The sequence below is a fragment of the Thermobia domestica genome, chromosome 1 (genome assembly GCF_964235325.1).
Source record: "Thermobia domestica chromosome 1, izTheDome1.hap1.1, whole genome shotgun sequence".
Classification (NCBI taxonomy): Eukaryota; Metazoa; Arthropoda; class Insecta; order Zygentoma; family Lepismatidae; genus Thermobia; species Thermobia domestica.
In genome coordinates, this window is record NC_137454.1 from 224,439,359 (window position 1) to 224,458,335 (window position 18,977).

The 18,977-nt window shown below is 33.8% G+C and overlaps 1 protein-coding gene across 15 annotated transcripts in view; it reads right to left on the reverse strand.

The window, feature by feature from the left end:
* The window catches only part of LOC145694314 (uncharacterized), a 671,298-nt gene that overhangs the window by 114,300 nt on the left and 538,021 nt on the right, over nucleotides 1-18,977 (reverse strand). For 13 of the 15 annotated variants that reach the window (XM_081770435.1, XM_081770407.1, XM_081770496.1 and 10 more), the window contains one exon: nucleotides 9,740-9,787. The exons of the other annotated variants lie outside the window; for them this stretch is intronic. In XM_081770435.1, coding sequence (XP_081626561.1) covers nucleotides 9,740-9,787 — 48 coding nt within the window. The remainder of the gene's footprint in view (nucleotides 1-9,739; nucleotides 9,788-18,977) is intronic. 15 annotated transcript variants of the gene reach the window in all.

Below are 18,977 nucleotides of genomic sequence, written 5' to 3' on the forward strand. Positions count from 1 at the left end.
CCAACCACTACTATGCTACTGTATATGTGTAGTAACATTACTTCTGTCATCGCATCCAGAATCTTGTTTTTCATCTTCCAATTCTCGTAGAGTTACCGTAACAGACATGGTACACAATGTTTCCATCAAATATAGTTGTATAAATTTTGTTTATAGTTTTGTTTACGTACAATGAGAGGTATAGAAGAACACCCTTGAGTTTCGTAATGTAACATCATCGTTTCTTTTACAGAATGGTTAAAAATGTTGTTAAAAACAAAGAATTATTATGATTTTGCAACCATATAAGCAGTGGTGGAGTAATTCTTTAATGCAGCCTTAATTTTCCAGCATCACCTTAGTTTCCTTGTTCACAAAGCTAATTATGTCCAGTGGCGGATCTAGCCCAGGACTGGGGGGCCTAGTTCCACCGTTTTTTAAATGACAAAAATCATTGAAGCTAATATATATATATATATATATATATATATATATATATATATATATATATATATATTGAAAGCTTATAGTAAGCGTTACCTTGTATTCTTTACTAGCGGAATACACGTTCTTCGCAAGGGGAGAATACGTTTCATTTTGGACATAAAGGAGTGAATCTGGATTTAAACGGCATCAGAATGTGACTACTATTCTCAGTGACCCCGAAAACTATGGATTCGACATTAATATCGGTCATTTTCGATAATTTTACTATATATATAATCTCTCAAGTTGCAGGCGGAAGTTGGATTTAAACGGTACCGGAAGTGTCACTGTTCACCTTAACTTCCCTGAAAACTATGAATTCGACACTAACAACGGTCATTTTCGATCATTTTTTTATCTCCCTCTCTTCCACTCTCCCAACTTGCACCGTCAAAATGAAATGATGAAATTCATCCCAGGCCCAAACCTCATTTATATGGCAAATTTGATCCAGGTTGGTCTCGTGGTTCAGGAGTTGTTATATATATATATATATATATATATATATATATATATATATATATATATATATATATATATATATATATATATATATATATATCCGTCAAATTAAACTGATAAAAACATTTCCTGACCCGACCATAATCTATGTTGAAAATTTAATCGAGATCGGTCAGGTGGTTGAAGAGTTAATAAGTCACAAACATAGTGTCTTTCATTTTTATATATATAGACTGGAAAATTTTTGAAACATTAGATATAGTTTCAGTTGCAGTTTTCCTGTTATGTTATATGTAAAACAATACTTGAGGCCCACAATGCCAATGTCTAACTTAGCCAAAATATCCATCGGGAGAGAATTAAGTTGGAAAATTCTCCAGGATCCACGAAAAATTGTAAATCAATTTACAAACACAGGCAATCGGCGAATTAGTTCTTGAATGGATCACGACTATGTGTTGTGTCACTGTATGCTGATAGTAAAATATAAGAAAATGAAGATAAAAGGCAACAATGTTTGCAAACGATTCAGCGCCTCAAGACACCGTACCACGACTATCTTGAATACTCTACTAAAACCGGAAGCGGTTCAAATTTAATATTACTTCCGGTGTAGATACTGATTTCCACAGAGCAAAAATGCCAAGAGATACTGAGATGTGAAGGTTCCATCATCTCAGTTAACCCTCTATTCAAATTGGAAGTATTCAAATCAACAGTTTCTACATTTATCGCCATAGAGCAAAAGTAATCATATATAGCGATACCTGTTTTCTGCAATGGATTCAAGATGTTATGAGAACATACTATTATAATCCGCAATACTCAAACAAAACCGAAAATTGATTAAATATACTACGACTTCCGGTTTCAATACTGATTTCAGTAAAGCAGGAAAAAAGATTGTAAGAGATATCGAGACGCAGTTTTTTGCATCGATTGAGCTTCTTAAAAGTAGTTTCTATCTTCTTCTTTAACCATCTATTCGATCCGGAAGAGGTTCAAATTAATGATTTTTGGTTTCAACCTTTATTGCCATAGAACAAAATTTAATGGCTTTTTGATATGGATTCAGCGTCCAAGGAACAGGTTCTATCTTTGATCTTAGTAATCTATCCCAACCAGTAGTTATGGATGCACGTGCTATTTCAAAGTTGACTATTGAATTCGCATGGTTTGTAAGTCTACCGTAGTTCAACACTGTGAAACAAAACACATTTGTTTAATCTATTGCTTTATATGGAAGAATTATTGTTCTGTTTTCTTTGAAATGAACTGGAAATTCTTTTTTAAATCTATTTGATTACCTCTTACTTCGAGTAAATTACATTTAGTTATCTATAATTTTAATAATTAAAAATAAAAAGTACATTATAATTTTAATAATTATAATCAAATAACATTTCATTATCTATAATTTTAATAAATAATAATCTAAAATTACATTTCGTTATCTATAATTTTAATAAATAATAATCAAAAATTACATTTCGATATTTATAATTTTAGTATTTAATAATCAAAAATTACATTTCGTTATCTATAATTTTAATAAATAATAATCAAAATTACATTTTACTATCTGTACTTTTAATAAATAATAATCAAAAATTAAATTTCGTTATTTATAATTTTAGTATTTAATAATCAAAAATTATATTTCGTTATTTATAATTTTAATAATAATCAAATTTATTTGATATTAAGTTTCTATATTTGTATAATGTAAATTCGTATTGAAAATGCAAGAGCTATTTAACTAAATATGAAGGAGAAATCAATACAATATCATCATCAAAATTCCAGATCGTTTCAAAGCAAACTTGAAAATGATTTCCCTATATAAATCAATCAATAAATAAAAATAGCGTAGATAATATACTCGACATCGTTACATTTAGGGGATTGCAGAAAGCTTATTCAGACCTCCAAAGTTCGTGGAAGTATTTAAGTTCTAAGCCTTTCTTAAAGTAATGGAAACGTGACAGTAAATTTGAAAGCCCTTTGAAGGAGAGTTGTAGAATTCTTAAAATAAATTATGTTTTTCTAATGTTGTGGGTAAAATACTGAACGAGGGGTCGAAATATTATTAATGAAGTAATCACGGAGCAATGTCCCGGTGTTGGTTTAATACAACCTTAAATTTAAGCAGTTCTCTCTCTCTGTACTGACGTTCCTAGTAATAAAGCAATGCTAAATTGGACATGTTTATGCGACTTCCATTCAGTTGCAGACACATTTATACATGGATCAATCACATAAAACCTGTATGACGGCAGCGAACGACTTTCTAGAAAGATATAATTTACATGATTTAACTTGGAACAAGTAAACTTGACTCTTTTACAATGGAAATCAAAACAGTCCGAACAATTCTATTGTACACTTATTGTTTACTGTGCCTTCCTTTTATCTCGGCACAACACAGTAAACTTTCTTTTCTTCCTTTTTCTCTAATGAAAGGTGAGGGAGGGCAATGCTACCATTACTCATAGGTTGGAGAGAGAGAGTTGTGACACTGTTCCAACGAAAACATCGGGATGTAAAGTTATTTCAAGATCGCTCGTTTCTTGCTCCATGACGCAAAATGGATAAAATGTTTCTCACTTCCTGTTCCACGACGCCTCCAATAACGCCAATTCCTTAAGCATAAGAGTAAAAATCTATCGCTGTAGATTAAAATAAAATTCCAAACGTATCCACTGGAAACGACATCGAAGAAATCCGAAACAAAAATATGTTTGCATAGCATTAATAGTAAGCTATAGTGCAAGACTTGCTTAGGAAAAGTACAAATTATGGGTTACATTTAAAGTTTTAATTTATCAATACATTTACGTGAAGTAGACGAATGGTTATAGGCCTTCTCGTTAGTCTAGTGGCTAGAGCGTGTGTCTTCGTTGTATGTGCTCCCAGGTTTGCCGTGGGACAATCGTGGGACGTTAAACTTTTCTTTCTTGAGTGAGCGCTGGAACAAAATTCGATTTTCCATTGAAACATATGAATGTTCAATGTTAACCCATTTAACATCACACTAAAGGGCTTAAAACAATTTTCTAGACTTCGAAGAAATACTGCGTACAATCGCCAAACTAACAACCTGCCTCGTATAGTAAAAGTCCTGTGTAGACCTTGGATGGATACTGGCTCAGTGAATGGCCAGTGGCAATAGCTGAGTGGACTCAGACGCTTGGATTTGGATCACAAAGCGAAATCCATCGGGTGTTAGAAACCCTTTTAAGGATATGAGCGTTTTTAAAAATACTCAGTATTTCTAAGTTCAAATCTGGTAGTCATGAAAAGTAGAAAGAAGTAAAACAAAAGTAAGAAAAGGGTTTTTCTTTTTTAAAATTTAAAAAAAGTGATAGAGCCCTCAACTCTGTTGCGAAGGGTCTCTGGTTTGGTGTGTTTATGGTTAGAAATAACATCGTGTCTATGTGTTTCTTCGGGGTTCTTTCGTTTCCTCCCACTCTTTCGTTATACTTACAATTATCCGCTTCCATTAATCATCAGGACATGAAACTTATTTAATTTCAAGATTTTCCCTTTATGAACTAATAAAAATAGCCAGGTTTGTAACTAACCCATTAAAAAATTAAAGATTAAATTAATCAGTTAAAAATGTAGTTAATTTTTACTTTTATCAAAATTTTCAAGAGTTAATTTTTAATTGATAATCATTTCTAGAAATCGTAACGATTAAAAACATTAATTGTTAATCTCCTTCTCAGAAACCATGCAAAATGAACACTATATTTCTGATTTTTATGATATTTTAATTTTCAAGTACTATTTGATGGATTACCCTCAATTTTGACAAAGATGTAGAAGACCGAAAGTTAATAATCGAGTACGTTGATGGACGTAATCCATGCTCCAGTTGCTCGCAAGATTGGACAATCAAAAATTGGTTCCCCATATATTCCTATGAAAGTAATTATGGATTTCATCCTTACTCAATAGACTGCCCGTAGTGCTGTTAAGATTGGCGGGCTAGTATCATGTTCAGGATGCAAAATACTAACCTGTCTCTGGAATACAACGTTAAAATGAAATCAAATGAATATATTGTGACACTGATATATATATATATATATATATATATATATATATATATATATATATATATATATATATATATATATATATATATATATATAATGTGTGTGTGTGGTTTGTGTGTTTTATAGAACAAGAGTTCGCTGTAAACGGCAGATACAGTATATCACTTTAGCTGTGTAATGGAAGCTTCAGAGGGTATATTAAACTTGTAATTTACCATAAGAACAATCGATTTCCTTATATAGTGTTTTCGATTATTATTTCTTTTTAAATAATCCTAGATCAGATATTCAATAAAAATTGTTTATGACCCATGTTAAATCGAATTTCTTAATCCGTACCAGTTGTATCCCTTCATGCTTCCTTATAAAGGGAAAATCTTCAAGTTTTATATCCCGCGGTTATGCCAACCAGGCTAAAGGAAACCATGATGATGAGGAATGAATGAAATCATGTAATGAAGAAAGTGGAAGGAAATGGAAGAATCCCGAGAAAACACATATACATGTGTTTGTCCACCACAAAACTCACTTGGCGCGAGTTGGGATCGAACCAAGGACCGCATGGACCAGAGGCGTACGCTTTACCACTGAGCCATCGCGACCCTCTCTGAAATATGCAATAAAAATCGTTTATGACCCACTCTACTCTTAATTCATATCAGCTGCATCCACTCTTCCTCAAAAAAGAGAATCTGAATATCCTCGGCTTCTGCGGAGTGGGTCCACCCTATATGCTTAAACAATCTACCAAATCTTCTAATGTCTATGCATCACTAGCTATATAAATATTATTTAACTTCCCAAGACTCGCCCAATTTAACTGAATGAAATAATAATAATAATAATAATAATAATAATAATAATAATAATAATAATAATAATAATAATAATAATAATAATAATAATAATAATAATAATTATTATTATTATTATTATTATTATTATTATTATTATTATTATTATTATTATTATTATTATTATTATTATTATTATTATTATTATCTACAGTCTCGAAAATTTCGGTATAAGCAAATTTTGTTCACTGAATTTAGAAACAATGAAATCAAGCAAACGAGAAATAAATGAAAATGGAAAAAAGAAAAAAAAGAATATAAAAAGAGAAGCTTGGAACAAATAAATACTACAGCTCACAGATGACGAGAAGAATCCTAAAACAGGGGTAGTGGGGAAAGGTTAATGACACGGTCAAGTCCATTTTCGGTTTTTGAGGTGTGGTCTATACTTAGATGTCGTCCGCATACTCCGGGTAGTTATCTGTGTGCTATTCCGTGGTGTCATTTGAAACCCCTGTGCGGAAAGTGGGTGAACTCATACGTACGTCACACTACTTCTGCTAGGGTTCTTCTCGTCATCTGTGAGCTGTACACTTGGTTGATTGATTCTATTTTGTCCTTCATCGACGTAATTCGTCACACTTCCATTTCCTGCACAAGATCTTTTCTTTAAAAAAAAAAAAAAAAACGAAAGAAATCAACATAGCAAATTACGAAAGACTCGATCAACTTTGGTACAAAAAAGAAAGAAAATGAAGAAATCGTTGTTTGAAGTTTAGTATTACAAGACATAGAGCAATCATGCTATTTGCTATGAACGGAATGGCACAAGAATAATATACAGAGAAAAGTAGCTCTGAAATATATGGATGAAATAATACAAAGTATAGGGAAGAAAAACTAGAAAGAATTGAAATAAAATTTCTAGTTTTACGTTCCATAATTATCCCTTTTAGGTTAAACGAGACGATTGATTAATAGAAGTGATCGAACCAGGGAGCCCAAGCACCAGAGGTAAGCGCTCTACCACTTATCTACGGTGCCCCCTCCTGGGATTGAACAAGGATTCCTTGCACCAGATGTAAATACTCTACCACTTATCTACGATGCCCCCTTCTGGGATCGAACAAGGATCCCTTTCACTAGAGGTAAGCGCTCTACCACTTATCTACGGTGCCCCCTCCTGGGATCGAACAAGGATCCCTTTCACCAGAGGTGAGCACTCTACCACTTATCTACGGTGCCCCCTCCTGGGATCCAACAAGGATCCCTTTCACCAGAGGTAAGCGCTCTACCACTTATCTACGGTGCCCCCTCCTGGGATCGAACAAGGATCCCTTTCACCAGAGGTAAGCGCTCTACCACTTATCTACGGTGCCCCCTCCTGGGATCGAACAAGGATCCCTTTCACTAGAGGTAAGCGCTCTACCACTTATCTACGGTGCCCCCTCCTGGGATCGAACAAGGATCCCTTTCACCAGAGGTGAGCACTCTACCACTTATCTACGGTGCCCCCTCCTGGGATCCAACAAGGATCCCTTTCACCAGAGGTAAGCGCTCTACCACTTATCTACGGTGCCCCCTCCTGGGATCGAACAAGGATCCCTTTCACCAGAGGTAAGCGCTCTACCACTTATCTACGGTGCCCCCTCCTGGGATCGAACAAGGATCCCTTTCACCAGAGGTAAGCGCTCTACCACTTATCTACGGTGCCCCCTCCAGGGATCGAACAAGGATTCCTTGCACCAGGGGTGAGAACTCTAGCAGTAAGACATCATGTCTTTCCTTCGCAAGAAAAATATACTACAAAGGAATGGAAAATCTAGTTCAGAATAAGAAAGAGTGGAAAGCTTGAGTCAAGCCAAGTGAAAGGGATAGCTGACTCTAAAAGATCTTCGAAATGGCCATTATAAACAACACTTTATATTAATTTTATAGTAACGCCATCTGTATGACAACTCTATCAAATAGTTAACGCCTGGGTAAACACTCTTTAAACAGCAGTTGGCATTTGCACTATCTGTACTAGAAGTTAAACAACCAAACAAAATAATGAACACAGTGTTGTATTTAATTTCACGATAACATAGCATTCTAGAAATTATGCAACACAAGAAACAAACAAAATGTATTTCATTTAGACACAGTATCGCATCCTAGAAATTATACAACTCAACAAATTAACAAACTGTGTTGCATTTCATTTAGATACAGTATAATATCCTATAAGTTATACAATCCAACAAATTAACAAACAAAGAATTGCATTTCATTTAGTCATGCCGACAGTGTTGGTTGATCATGATTGCCAAATACGTAAGAATTTATGTTTACTGCCAAGTATTGTCATTTGGAAGCGACAATCGAGATTCCTGTCATGAAAACGGTGATATTAAGATAAGAATACGAAATTTGCAACAATTAGGATACTGTCGGTGATTCAGTAAATGTATAATACAGTAGTATTTTTACACTCTTATAGTAGATAGTAGTTTGACGTGGCAACGTAAACATTGCAGATTTAGTACATGACCAGTGACATTACCAAAGATTCATTTCTTTCTTTTACCAAAGATTCATTTCTTTCTTTAACCTATCAGAGTAGTAATACTGTAAATTTTCTCTGAGTTACGTTTTAAAAAATCGGTGAAAGTTAAACCAAAACCGAACTTTATTGTAAAACAATAAACATTGGCGTACATTAGCATACACTGGAATCAGATTAAGTCACTATTTCTAGCTTCACAAAATGATATTTACTTGGTCCAAATTTACACGAACAATCTAACGCGAACTGTAGAAATGTACACTATCTGGAGACATCACAATAAGGATTTTTTTATTATTATCATTATTAGAAAAGTTAGAAATCTTATTTATAATGTAATTACAGTTAAGCGTAAGCTTAAGCATACAATCGGTGTCAGTCGCTAAAACGGGAAATGTTTCGCGATTTTCACGATCAATGTACGCCTTCGTCGTATGAAACACATTTTTCTCATCAGTTAAGCGGGATTATCTAATACACAGGCGCTACAATTAAGTAATATTTCAGGTAACTTTCCCAGATTTGAGCAACAAAATAAATAAATTAAAACATGCTATAATTTGTAGAACACACATCAGCGCAACGCACTAGATACTTTTTGGACTTAACAAAACCAAGAGGAATTTACGTTCGGTACTGGAGCAAGTTTCCTTAAATTTTAAAACAAACAAACCACTTTCTCTGTTTTTGGTTTTACATTTTCATTTTGAAGTACACCATTAATACATTCCTATTATCAGAACGCGAGAGGACTCGAAAGCAAAAAAGGAAAACCTCATATTATCATGAATTTGAAGTTGATAAACATTGATATATAACAACTTGGTGATATATAGAAAAAATAAACTAATATGCTAAACCACAAAAAAAAAGGCGCAATCTCCTTTAGTCGTCCCATCTTTAAATGAAAATGGCAAGCAATAATTAAAATGTGAGTTAGAAATAAGTGGATATATTGTATGTTTAGTGATTAGAAATAATTCTAACTACACTCAACTGTGATTGGTTATATTTTTGGTGTTATAAAAACAACAAAAACTTTAACTTAAGTAGCATCTATTTATAGGTTGGTTATAACCATTCGTTCGTGTTCAGTACTAAAAATACCAACGTTAAGTTCTTTTTTATCACTAACCCAAATTTTTAATTATGTAAGATGACGTCATATTACCTAACCATACTTCAAAAAAAGAAAAGAAAGAAAGAAAAGAACTGCTGTTAAAAGGTTTCGAGGAATATATTCTTGGTTCTCATATAACGCACTATACCATGCCATCTTTTAGAAAAAAGAAAAGTTATTATATCATCTTTGTAATAAGTCAAATAAATGATGTTAAGTTCTCCTTGTTAGTAAATTGATACTAACAAACACAAGGTGAATACACATACACAGCACGCAGACTTACTTGGTTTGGGTGCTGTAGCTTTAAACGTTGGAGCAAGTACTGTAGACCCTGGAACAGGCATAGTATTCTTAGTTTAGCTTAGGAACAGTATGTTTTTCACTATTTCTTTTTATATGTTTGTGTGTATATATACACACAATGAACACGATGTGTACGTAATGACTACGAATGGCTGTTTATCTATCTTCTTGACAGTAAAACAAAAAATATTGTTTATATACACTAATTACACATTCATTTATGTATTCTTACTTCCTGCAATAAGATCAGCGTGTAGAAATAAGTCTTTTTTACATAGGTATGTATAAGATAAATATTAAAAAAAAAAGAACCACCACTTCGGAAAAACTTGGTGGCTTTCCACGACAACGTTTTATGAACAGGTACCACCACCACCACCAGTACTATTGCCAGGCTTTTCTTCTTGTGTTCCTCCTCTAAGGCCACGTGCGTATATGTGTGTGGAGCGTATGTATATGTGGAAGCTCCTACTTTACCCGTACGTGAAGGCGACCGAACGAATAGTGTCGGGAGCTCGGCCAGGAACGGCCTGTTTATTCTTCCGATCACCAAGTCAGAAACTGGCTCTCAGGTCGACCGACAGAGTCAGAGCGAGTCAGAAAACGAAGTCGAAGAAAAGAAAAAGAAAGAAAGAAAGAAAGCAGTATATAGGCCCTATTGGCACAAACTTTAAACTTCCTTCGAAAATGTTCTCGAACAGACTTTTGTTTTTTCGTTTTATTTCTGCTGGTTTTAAGGTGTTGTGAACCTTTATGTGCTGTATTGTGTGTTCGTTTCACACAAATATATATACACACACGAAGAACCACCATCTCTTCAGAAAAGTTTACTCCTTCTTGAATCTCGAACAAATTTATGCATAATTAACGTCAATTTATTTCTCTTTTTTCTTTCTTTTCTTTACACTTCTTTTCTACGCTTTGGAGATCAAAATGGCGCCAGGAAGTTGTTATAAGTGCCAATAGAACTGCCAACACTTTTTACTTTCTTTTTTTCTTCTTTTTTCGAAATTATAATATGAGTTTCGTTTCAAATTCTTTCATAACTGCACGCTTTTAAACCAAACACAAAATGAAAAAAAATATGATAAATCTGCTTTATATCATGAATTTCAAGTGTCCTGTTGTACAGTTTTTGTCATATGATTATCGAACTACTTCAGTTAAATAAGAACATTATTTTATGATTCCAGATAAATCAAATTTTCTTTAGAAAGAATTGAATTTTTCCTGGCGACGTGATTTTAGTAAGTCTTCTCGGGCTATCGTCCAGGTGAAGGTATTGACAGTTCGAATGCAGACGTCAATACCTTCACTTGAATGATAGACCGAGAAGTCTTACAAAATTTTCTTTGTGAGAAATACTACAGAAATCAGTTTTTTTTTTTTTAATAGGCTTATAGCACAGAATTCTACAATATTAGGGTTTCTAACGAAAAAAAATAAAGAAAATATGTCCAAAAATGAGACATACACCCCGATCAATAGGTCCGAATGAGTTGAAGAAAATTACTAGGGCGATTGTGAAACCTCGAAAGTTTCTGTAGACTTAAACATAGCGTGCTGCTGTATGGTGTATGGTAACCTATTAAGGTTCAAACTCACCGACATGCTTTTTTTTTTTTTTTTTTTCGAAATTTAGTGAATAGCTTGAAGACAATGAAAAATATAGAAATGAGGCAGATATTATCTACAAAGCCCTATTAGTAAAGCGTTTTCAAGCCGGTTCTTATAGACCAGAAATTTGGGTGCGCAGTTTATGACGTCATAATTGTTGGGCACACAAATTTATACACTATACTGTAAAGGAACCGATTTGCATCGAACCAGCGACACGTGGCAAGACATCGCTCCAGATAGCGAAGAAGGAAGTTTCAACATCTCATCAATTACATAAGTCATTCCATTTAGTCGGAGAATTTACGTTACATAAGCTTAACTTGGGTAACTCGATTGAAATATAATAAAATCCTCAGAAATGTTTTCTTTTCTATCCACCTTTTTGTTGTCAAATCAACTTAAACCATTTTTCTGTAAGTCATCACTTTCTTAACCCTTTTCCAGATTTTCCCCATCGTCAGCATGGACTGATACTTCGTCACTACCAGAAAGAACACCCTCTTGGAGAAGCAATCTGCGTCACACCGCCGTGCTGCCCACAGTATCGCCACTCAAATACACAGGTTACAAGGGTCAAGGGGTCTTTCGGGATATCTTTCATCAAGTGGTTATTTGCCTTGCTACTGTTATTTGTCTCTGGTCGATGGTCTGAGGCTGTTTGTCATGGTGGTTCTGGCTGAGAACCACCCGACGTTTGAGTTAGAGAGCCTAATGTCGATCCAGCCGCCCGAGGGTGAGAGAAAGCCTGGGAACACTGAAGTTGATCAATGGAGATCACGACTGTCATGAAGTGGAGCTGAGTAAGGGGTCCGTAGTCCAGGAGGAATCGACTTTGATATCTTGAGATCGAGATCTGGCTTTACAATATCTGCAGCTTGATCTCTGCGTCGTGGTTTGAGAAAAGATTAATGACGTCATCGTACTTGTTCCTGGAGCAGATGGAGCGATGCTGTAAACCCGGTAAGTAACAAGCAATCCTTGTAATCCTTCTCCCCCTCACACAAGTCCATGTGTAGTCACCTATCTTCTGCACAGTCTCTAGATTTAATTGTTAAGTATCATTTCCATGTTCATTATAAACGTACACCCTATCTATCTATTCCACACGCAGATCTTACTGAGTTTTTCGTTCTACCTATTCTACTGGTTACATCTTCGTTGAGATGAAGAATTGGTTCCTATTTCCCTGATAACCAGTCTCAAATGAGTATAGCTAAATATTATAGGTGCTGGTCTCCCAACTTTAGCCTAGCCCTAAAAATAGCTAAAATACCGAGGGTCATGAAAATATTTATTGGTTCATGTAATATCTATTTTTTCGATTCTGTCTGGTCCATTTTTATGGTCTTAAATTATGCACTAAAACTCAAAAGAAAAAATGGACATGAGCTTAGGGAAGCACCATACTCTCATCAAGTGTCTCATTGCAACACTATCAAGATTATGTATAGTAATGAATGATAGCCCACGGAATGGCTAATAAATGAGAGCCCAAAATTATTATTAACTTTTAAACTTCAATGTCTGTTTAACCGTAACATTTTGCAAACATGAGATATACAGCAATTGATAGACGACATATAGCTCAATAAAATGGCATACTTAAGGGTAAAGTATCAGGAATAATTTTTCAGAAAATCGAGAAAAACTAATTTTTATGGAGCTAAAATGTATGTCGTAGTCCTTGCCAAGTCAGATTCTTCAATTTTTTTTATTACTAATAATGTGAATCTTAATATTACAATTACGTTGTCTCTTTTATCATTTATCAGTCCATAAAATCCATAAGGAAATCGTGTAGTTCAGATCTGTCCTTTCTTTGCTCTGCCTAAAACTCTGTTATTCATATTGTTCAGTTAAAATAAATCTTACTCATATTTCTCTCTCTCGGTTTGCCTACGTTATGCTGATATAACTAGATTATTTATGTTACTGTTAATGAACAAACAATTTTACAGTAATAAATCATGTTTCTCTAATGATATGGCTATTTGTCCGCCAACTTAGAAAAAAGTCATTTTATTAAAACTACTTTTATATCTCTTTTCTTATTGAAAGTTGATGTAGATTTCTGCTAACTGAGTCGAACTGTCTACTTTAGCCTATAAATGAAACTTGCCTCCTACATCCCCACCCACCTGGCAGGATGTTCAGCAGCGGAACTGTGCCAGAGAGAGAGAGAGGAGTGGAAAGGGACACAGAAGATGACTCAATGGTTGGACACCATCCCGAGAATAGCGCCCTCTGCCATTACTACTACTACAAGCATCTCGTCTGTCGTTAAAAATCATCAACAGGAAAAGAGAGTTTCAACTATCAACTTCTTTTCTATGTGGTACAAGTTTTCTATGATGCCGTTACACTGGATTGGTGTGATTTTTCTTTTAAAAACTTCCGTTTGATTTTGACTTATTTGTATACATTAATGCCAAGTTGAAAAGTTCCCTTTCCATCGAAGTACAGGGCAGTAACTTATTTTCTTTCACACACACACACTTTCTCCTAACAGAAAACGTACCAAAAGAAGGATGAATGAAACATGTTGGCAAATTTCCCCCTTTTTCTTACAAAAAGCAACAGTAGAGCAAAATGAAACTGACTGACTCCAACTGAGAAAATTAATTTTCTTCTGTCTGTATTATGCCTACGACCACAAATGATGTGCTAAAAGATGTGGACATTTTAGAAGTCACTTACCAGAAGCGAGTGAAAAATATACAAAAGATAATACTAAAAGAGAACTCAATATCGCAGAAATTTCTACAAAATATGGAGGTGCAAGTACTTTCATATGATTGACGTGTGCCAAACTTTTGTACAAAAGAAAACAAGAAAATTAAAAACTCTATTTTTCTAACATAGTATATACATATATAGTGCAAATGACATCACTCTAGAACAAGGATGGATGGTCACGGAACCTTAAGTCCGTGGGTCAAAAATTACCCCACCAAAATATTTTAAATAGCCCGCTAGAATTGGAAGTTTAACTTGGTCCAACCTATTTCGGTTTGGTCACTTGTGACACTTAAATGTGCAGAAAGTAACAAATTTAAAATCTTCTCAATTTCTAGATGTTTTACAAGTATTATCTCCTGTTTATGGATACTTTATTGTGTTATATATATATATATATATATATATATATATATATATATATATATATATATATATATATATATATATATATATATTCTTTTATTTAAACTATAAAAGTGATGGTTTTATTGGGTTACAAGTGATAGTTTAAACATTTTAGAAAAAAAGAACATTTCTATTGCTTCACATTTCTATTGCTATTCATATGTCACTGGATATGTAATTTCCAACATTAGTTTGACCTCAGCTAAAAAAAAAAAAAAATAAAAAAAATAAAAAAATGGCCACCTCTTCTCTAAGTAGAGGACAAATTACTTTTACCAGGAAACATAATGAGTGACACATTGACATCTGTCCACCTAATTAATGCATATCCACAAATCTTATGATGTTTCCTTTAATAATAAACGATAAAAATCCTCAATATACGGATATGGTTTTCCTACCATTCTTAGTCCAAAAATTATCCATACTGATAGAAACAAACTAAAATAACATAAATTATCACACCGATAATGGGGCATGATGTCATTCTTTGAGTTGAGTGTAGAACACCAAAAACAGGGTAAAGGAAAAAAAAGGCTTTGGAAACTGTATTCCTGAATATATATTTAAAAGCTTATATTTTTCTCGTTCATGCTGAAATAAGTTTGTATATGCTACTGTATTCTGAAATGTAATACTAGTTTTCTATCATGTTTAAGAACGATGCCGTCTTCTTTTGATTAAAGTTTTTTTTTTTTTTTTTTAATGAAATGAAGTCTTCAATTTATCATCCAGCGGTTGTGCTCTTCTGGCTAAAGAGAGTGGATTTTAATGGAAATGAATGTTTTCGAAAGAACTAGTGGAATGAAAGTTTGGACCAAAACAAAACAAAAAAAAAAAAATCAAGGGCATGATGACGTTCACTAAAATCTCACATGACTCTGGATCGAACAGGCATACCTCGCACCACAAGTGAGTGCTATACCTTCCCTGCTGCCTGTGTAAACTTTAAAGTGTTCTATGAGATCAGTTTCATAATAGAACACATTTGTTATGAAAGTATCTCAAATTAGGATGATTTTGACATTGTTTATCTTCTTGTACTTGTAAGGAACACGTTTTTATGGTGTTTCCTAAGGATCAAGGATATTTTTCTAAAGAGATGGAAGTTCGTCAGTAAAACGTATTCTACTCATATTTTATCAGTCTATAACTCGTTTAGTAACGTCATTTATTCTAGAAATGGAAATCAACAGTCAGAATCAATAATGATTGAAGAGACAAAAGGATTTGATGTGTGTAAGTCTATTATCTGTTTCTTCCGCCAAGTGAACTTTGTGGTGGACAAACACCGTGTGCGTGGGTTTTCTCGGGGTTCTCCCGTTTCCTCCCACTTTCTTCATTCCACTATTTCATTCATTACTCATTATCACCGTCTCCTTTAGCCTAACCGGCATAACCGTGGGACGTAAAACTCAAAAATTCATTTTTTCTATTATCTGTTTATTATCTTGTCAGAACACAAAACTCACCAGCTTTGAGGTAGAATTTAAGTGTCATTTAAGAAGGCGCAAGAGGGTAAAAAAACTGAGTCGTTAAATGTTAAGAATTCCGAAACTAGTCAAACTATTAATAGCTATGATCTACTACTACCCAGCCACATTTCAAATTGGATTTCAGAAGACTGGGATACATCTCATAGGATTTTGTTAATGAATTTCGTGATTAATTCTTAAGGACAAAATGGGAAAGTAAGCGTTCAATTAAATTAAAAAAAAAAAAAAAAAACAGTGTGCATTTTTAGTTCAATTTCAAATTTCTCGAATTTCAGAACATTCGAGTGATGTAAGGAAAAATATTAAAACAATTTATTCTCTAATGAATTTTCGAAGTATTTTTTCAAATGGTTTCAGTTTCATTATAAAATTTTGAAATAATGTTCGTTCCAATGTATCATGAATTAATAGTGGATCAGCTTACCAAGAAGAAAACGAGAAATACCGATTGTGAGAAATTACCTTAGTAAACCACCCATTTTTTCTTCAATAAATATGTAAAAATATTTTTATAAAATCCGGCTGATAAACTAATTTGTATCAAGTTAATACATATTATTTATTTGAGCTTCTGTTAACTTTAGGATAATGGTATCTGATTCATGAACACCAGTATCTTATGCAGCCAAATTTACAACGAACTTGGAATGGTTTCTTTCATTTAAGGCAAAGATTCTCAACCTGGGGTCGCGAAACGAATTCATAGGGGTCGCAAATGAAGGAGAAGAAAATAAATGTAATTAGTTGAGTTAAGTTGATTTGAAGTTTAACGTCTCTTTCAGCAGCGAGCCTATATGAGACGGGACCTACTGATTAACGTGGAATCCAAACCACATGAGCTCTCTCCGGGAAATAAATGTAATTAGGGTCTAGTAGCGGAAAAATATATTTTTCAAGATTATTTTTAATTTCTTATTTTGATAGGCAAATTTTTATTTCTATATTCACTGTCAAATACATCAAAACATACGAAACAAAAGTTTAAACTGTCAAAGAATCATTGATCAAACACTTGAAATGAAAGAGGAATTTAAAAAACGATAAAAAAAACTGCACATTGAAATACAAGAAAAATACAAATATATCAAAACGGGTATATTAAAATAAAATTCAAAATGAAGGCTACACACATAAAAGCAACAATTATCGAAAAGCTTATTACAAACTAGTAATTACTTGTGGTGGTTTTTGGGAAGAGAATGTGATAAAAGGGGTCGTGATATGAAATAGGTTAAGAAAGAATGCTATAAGCTCTTCTCAGAGCGATCCCGGCTTCGATTCCCGGCGGGCACACTCGGTCGAAAAAAGTGTAAAAGCTTTCTTTAGACCAGCCATTTTGAGTGAGGTTCTCCGGTATTTTCCTTATTCACACCAGGCAAATGTCGGGATGATACCTAACATATAGACTCCAGGCTGCTTCCTTCCTTCCCTTTCCCCGGATTGTGTGATCGCCGAGGGACGTCAACCTTCATACGTGACGGGCTAACATGGCCATAGATACCGAAAGCCCAGAAATCTAATTCCTAATCTTAATCGTATAAGCTGTTCTTATATTCACTGAAGCTTCTGTTAACACTGACGATAAACGGTATCTGGTTCCAGGCCCGTAGGCATCCCGAAAATGTAGAAGGGGCGGTGAAAGTTAGGGGGGGCGATTAAAAAATTTTATGGTTCATCACCATATTATAGTTCATTTACAAGCCTACTGTGAAAATTTTAGAGGGGGCCAGTAAAAATTTTCCCCTAGACCCCCCTGGATATGGGCCTATCTGCTTCCACGAATGCCTGTATCTTATGCAACCAATTTAACAACCAACTTGGGAAGGTTTCCATCGTATAAAGGGTAAAACCAACAGTTGAACTAATATATGGTCAGTCATTTCCAATTAAATGATCAGTGACGAAATAGTTTTGGTGATTTCATTCTTACTAAACCATATGGACAGAACAAGGAACGGACAAAAAAACTTGGCGTTGATAAAGAGTAATGTTGATAGGCAAAGGAAAATATTGATGGCGTAGTTGATAGCTTTGCAAATACACGTGTTACCATCTTCTTATTGCCTGTTCCTAGTTCGAATTCCCCTCAGGGCATTGACATAATGTATTATTATTTCAACATTCATTTCACTTCGAAAGCATTTATTTCTCATTATATCCTTTAGCCTAAAGGGCATAATAAAAGATAAATAAGAACAATGAAATATAAAACTTCGTATAGTAGTTATGCGTAGCATAGTTTGGAACACTAAAAACATAGCTATTGCACATTTGTTTCACAATTTTCAGACGTTCTGTATATCTTTTTCAACTTTTAGAAATTTAAATAATCAATACAATTCAAATTACATATCAAGTCGTCAATAATGATAGTCTGTTTTTCTCTCATTCTCTTAGTTAAAAAATTCGAGTGCCATCGTGCTATTAATATCACAGAAGAATGTGTGGATACTGCATAATGCCAACATATAAATCCATTTGTAACTAAAACATTAATATACTGGAAAGAAACAGTATCTTTTGCTGTATATAAAGATAATAAATACTATTGGTTGAAATTGCGAAAGAAGACACAAAAACTAATGAAAATGAACTATAAATGATCTACTAATAAAAATGAACTGCATGCAGCCATTTTTACCTTTTTTCTTTCATATAAAAACATATATGAAGAGCGTGCAATGAGAAAATGAGCAAATTGAACCCAAGTAAAAAATAATAAAAAAATAATAACATGAAATATTATTGTCAAGGTTTTATCTTTACCAATATTAGCAGTAACTTCAATATAAGTTAATGTTGGATTTCATTTTTAGTACAGTATAAAGTATCAAATTAGCTTTTCAAATATTTTTCGTAATATGTGAAGAATTTCCTATTGCATTTATTCAAAAGTATAAATTTCGTATTATTAACCTCTACGTCCCGATGCACACAATTCAGTACATTTTCATTTCT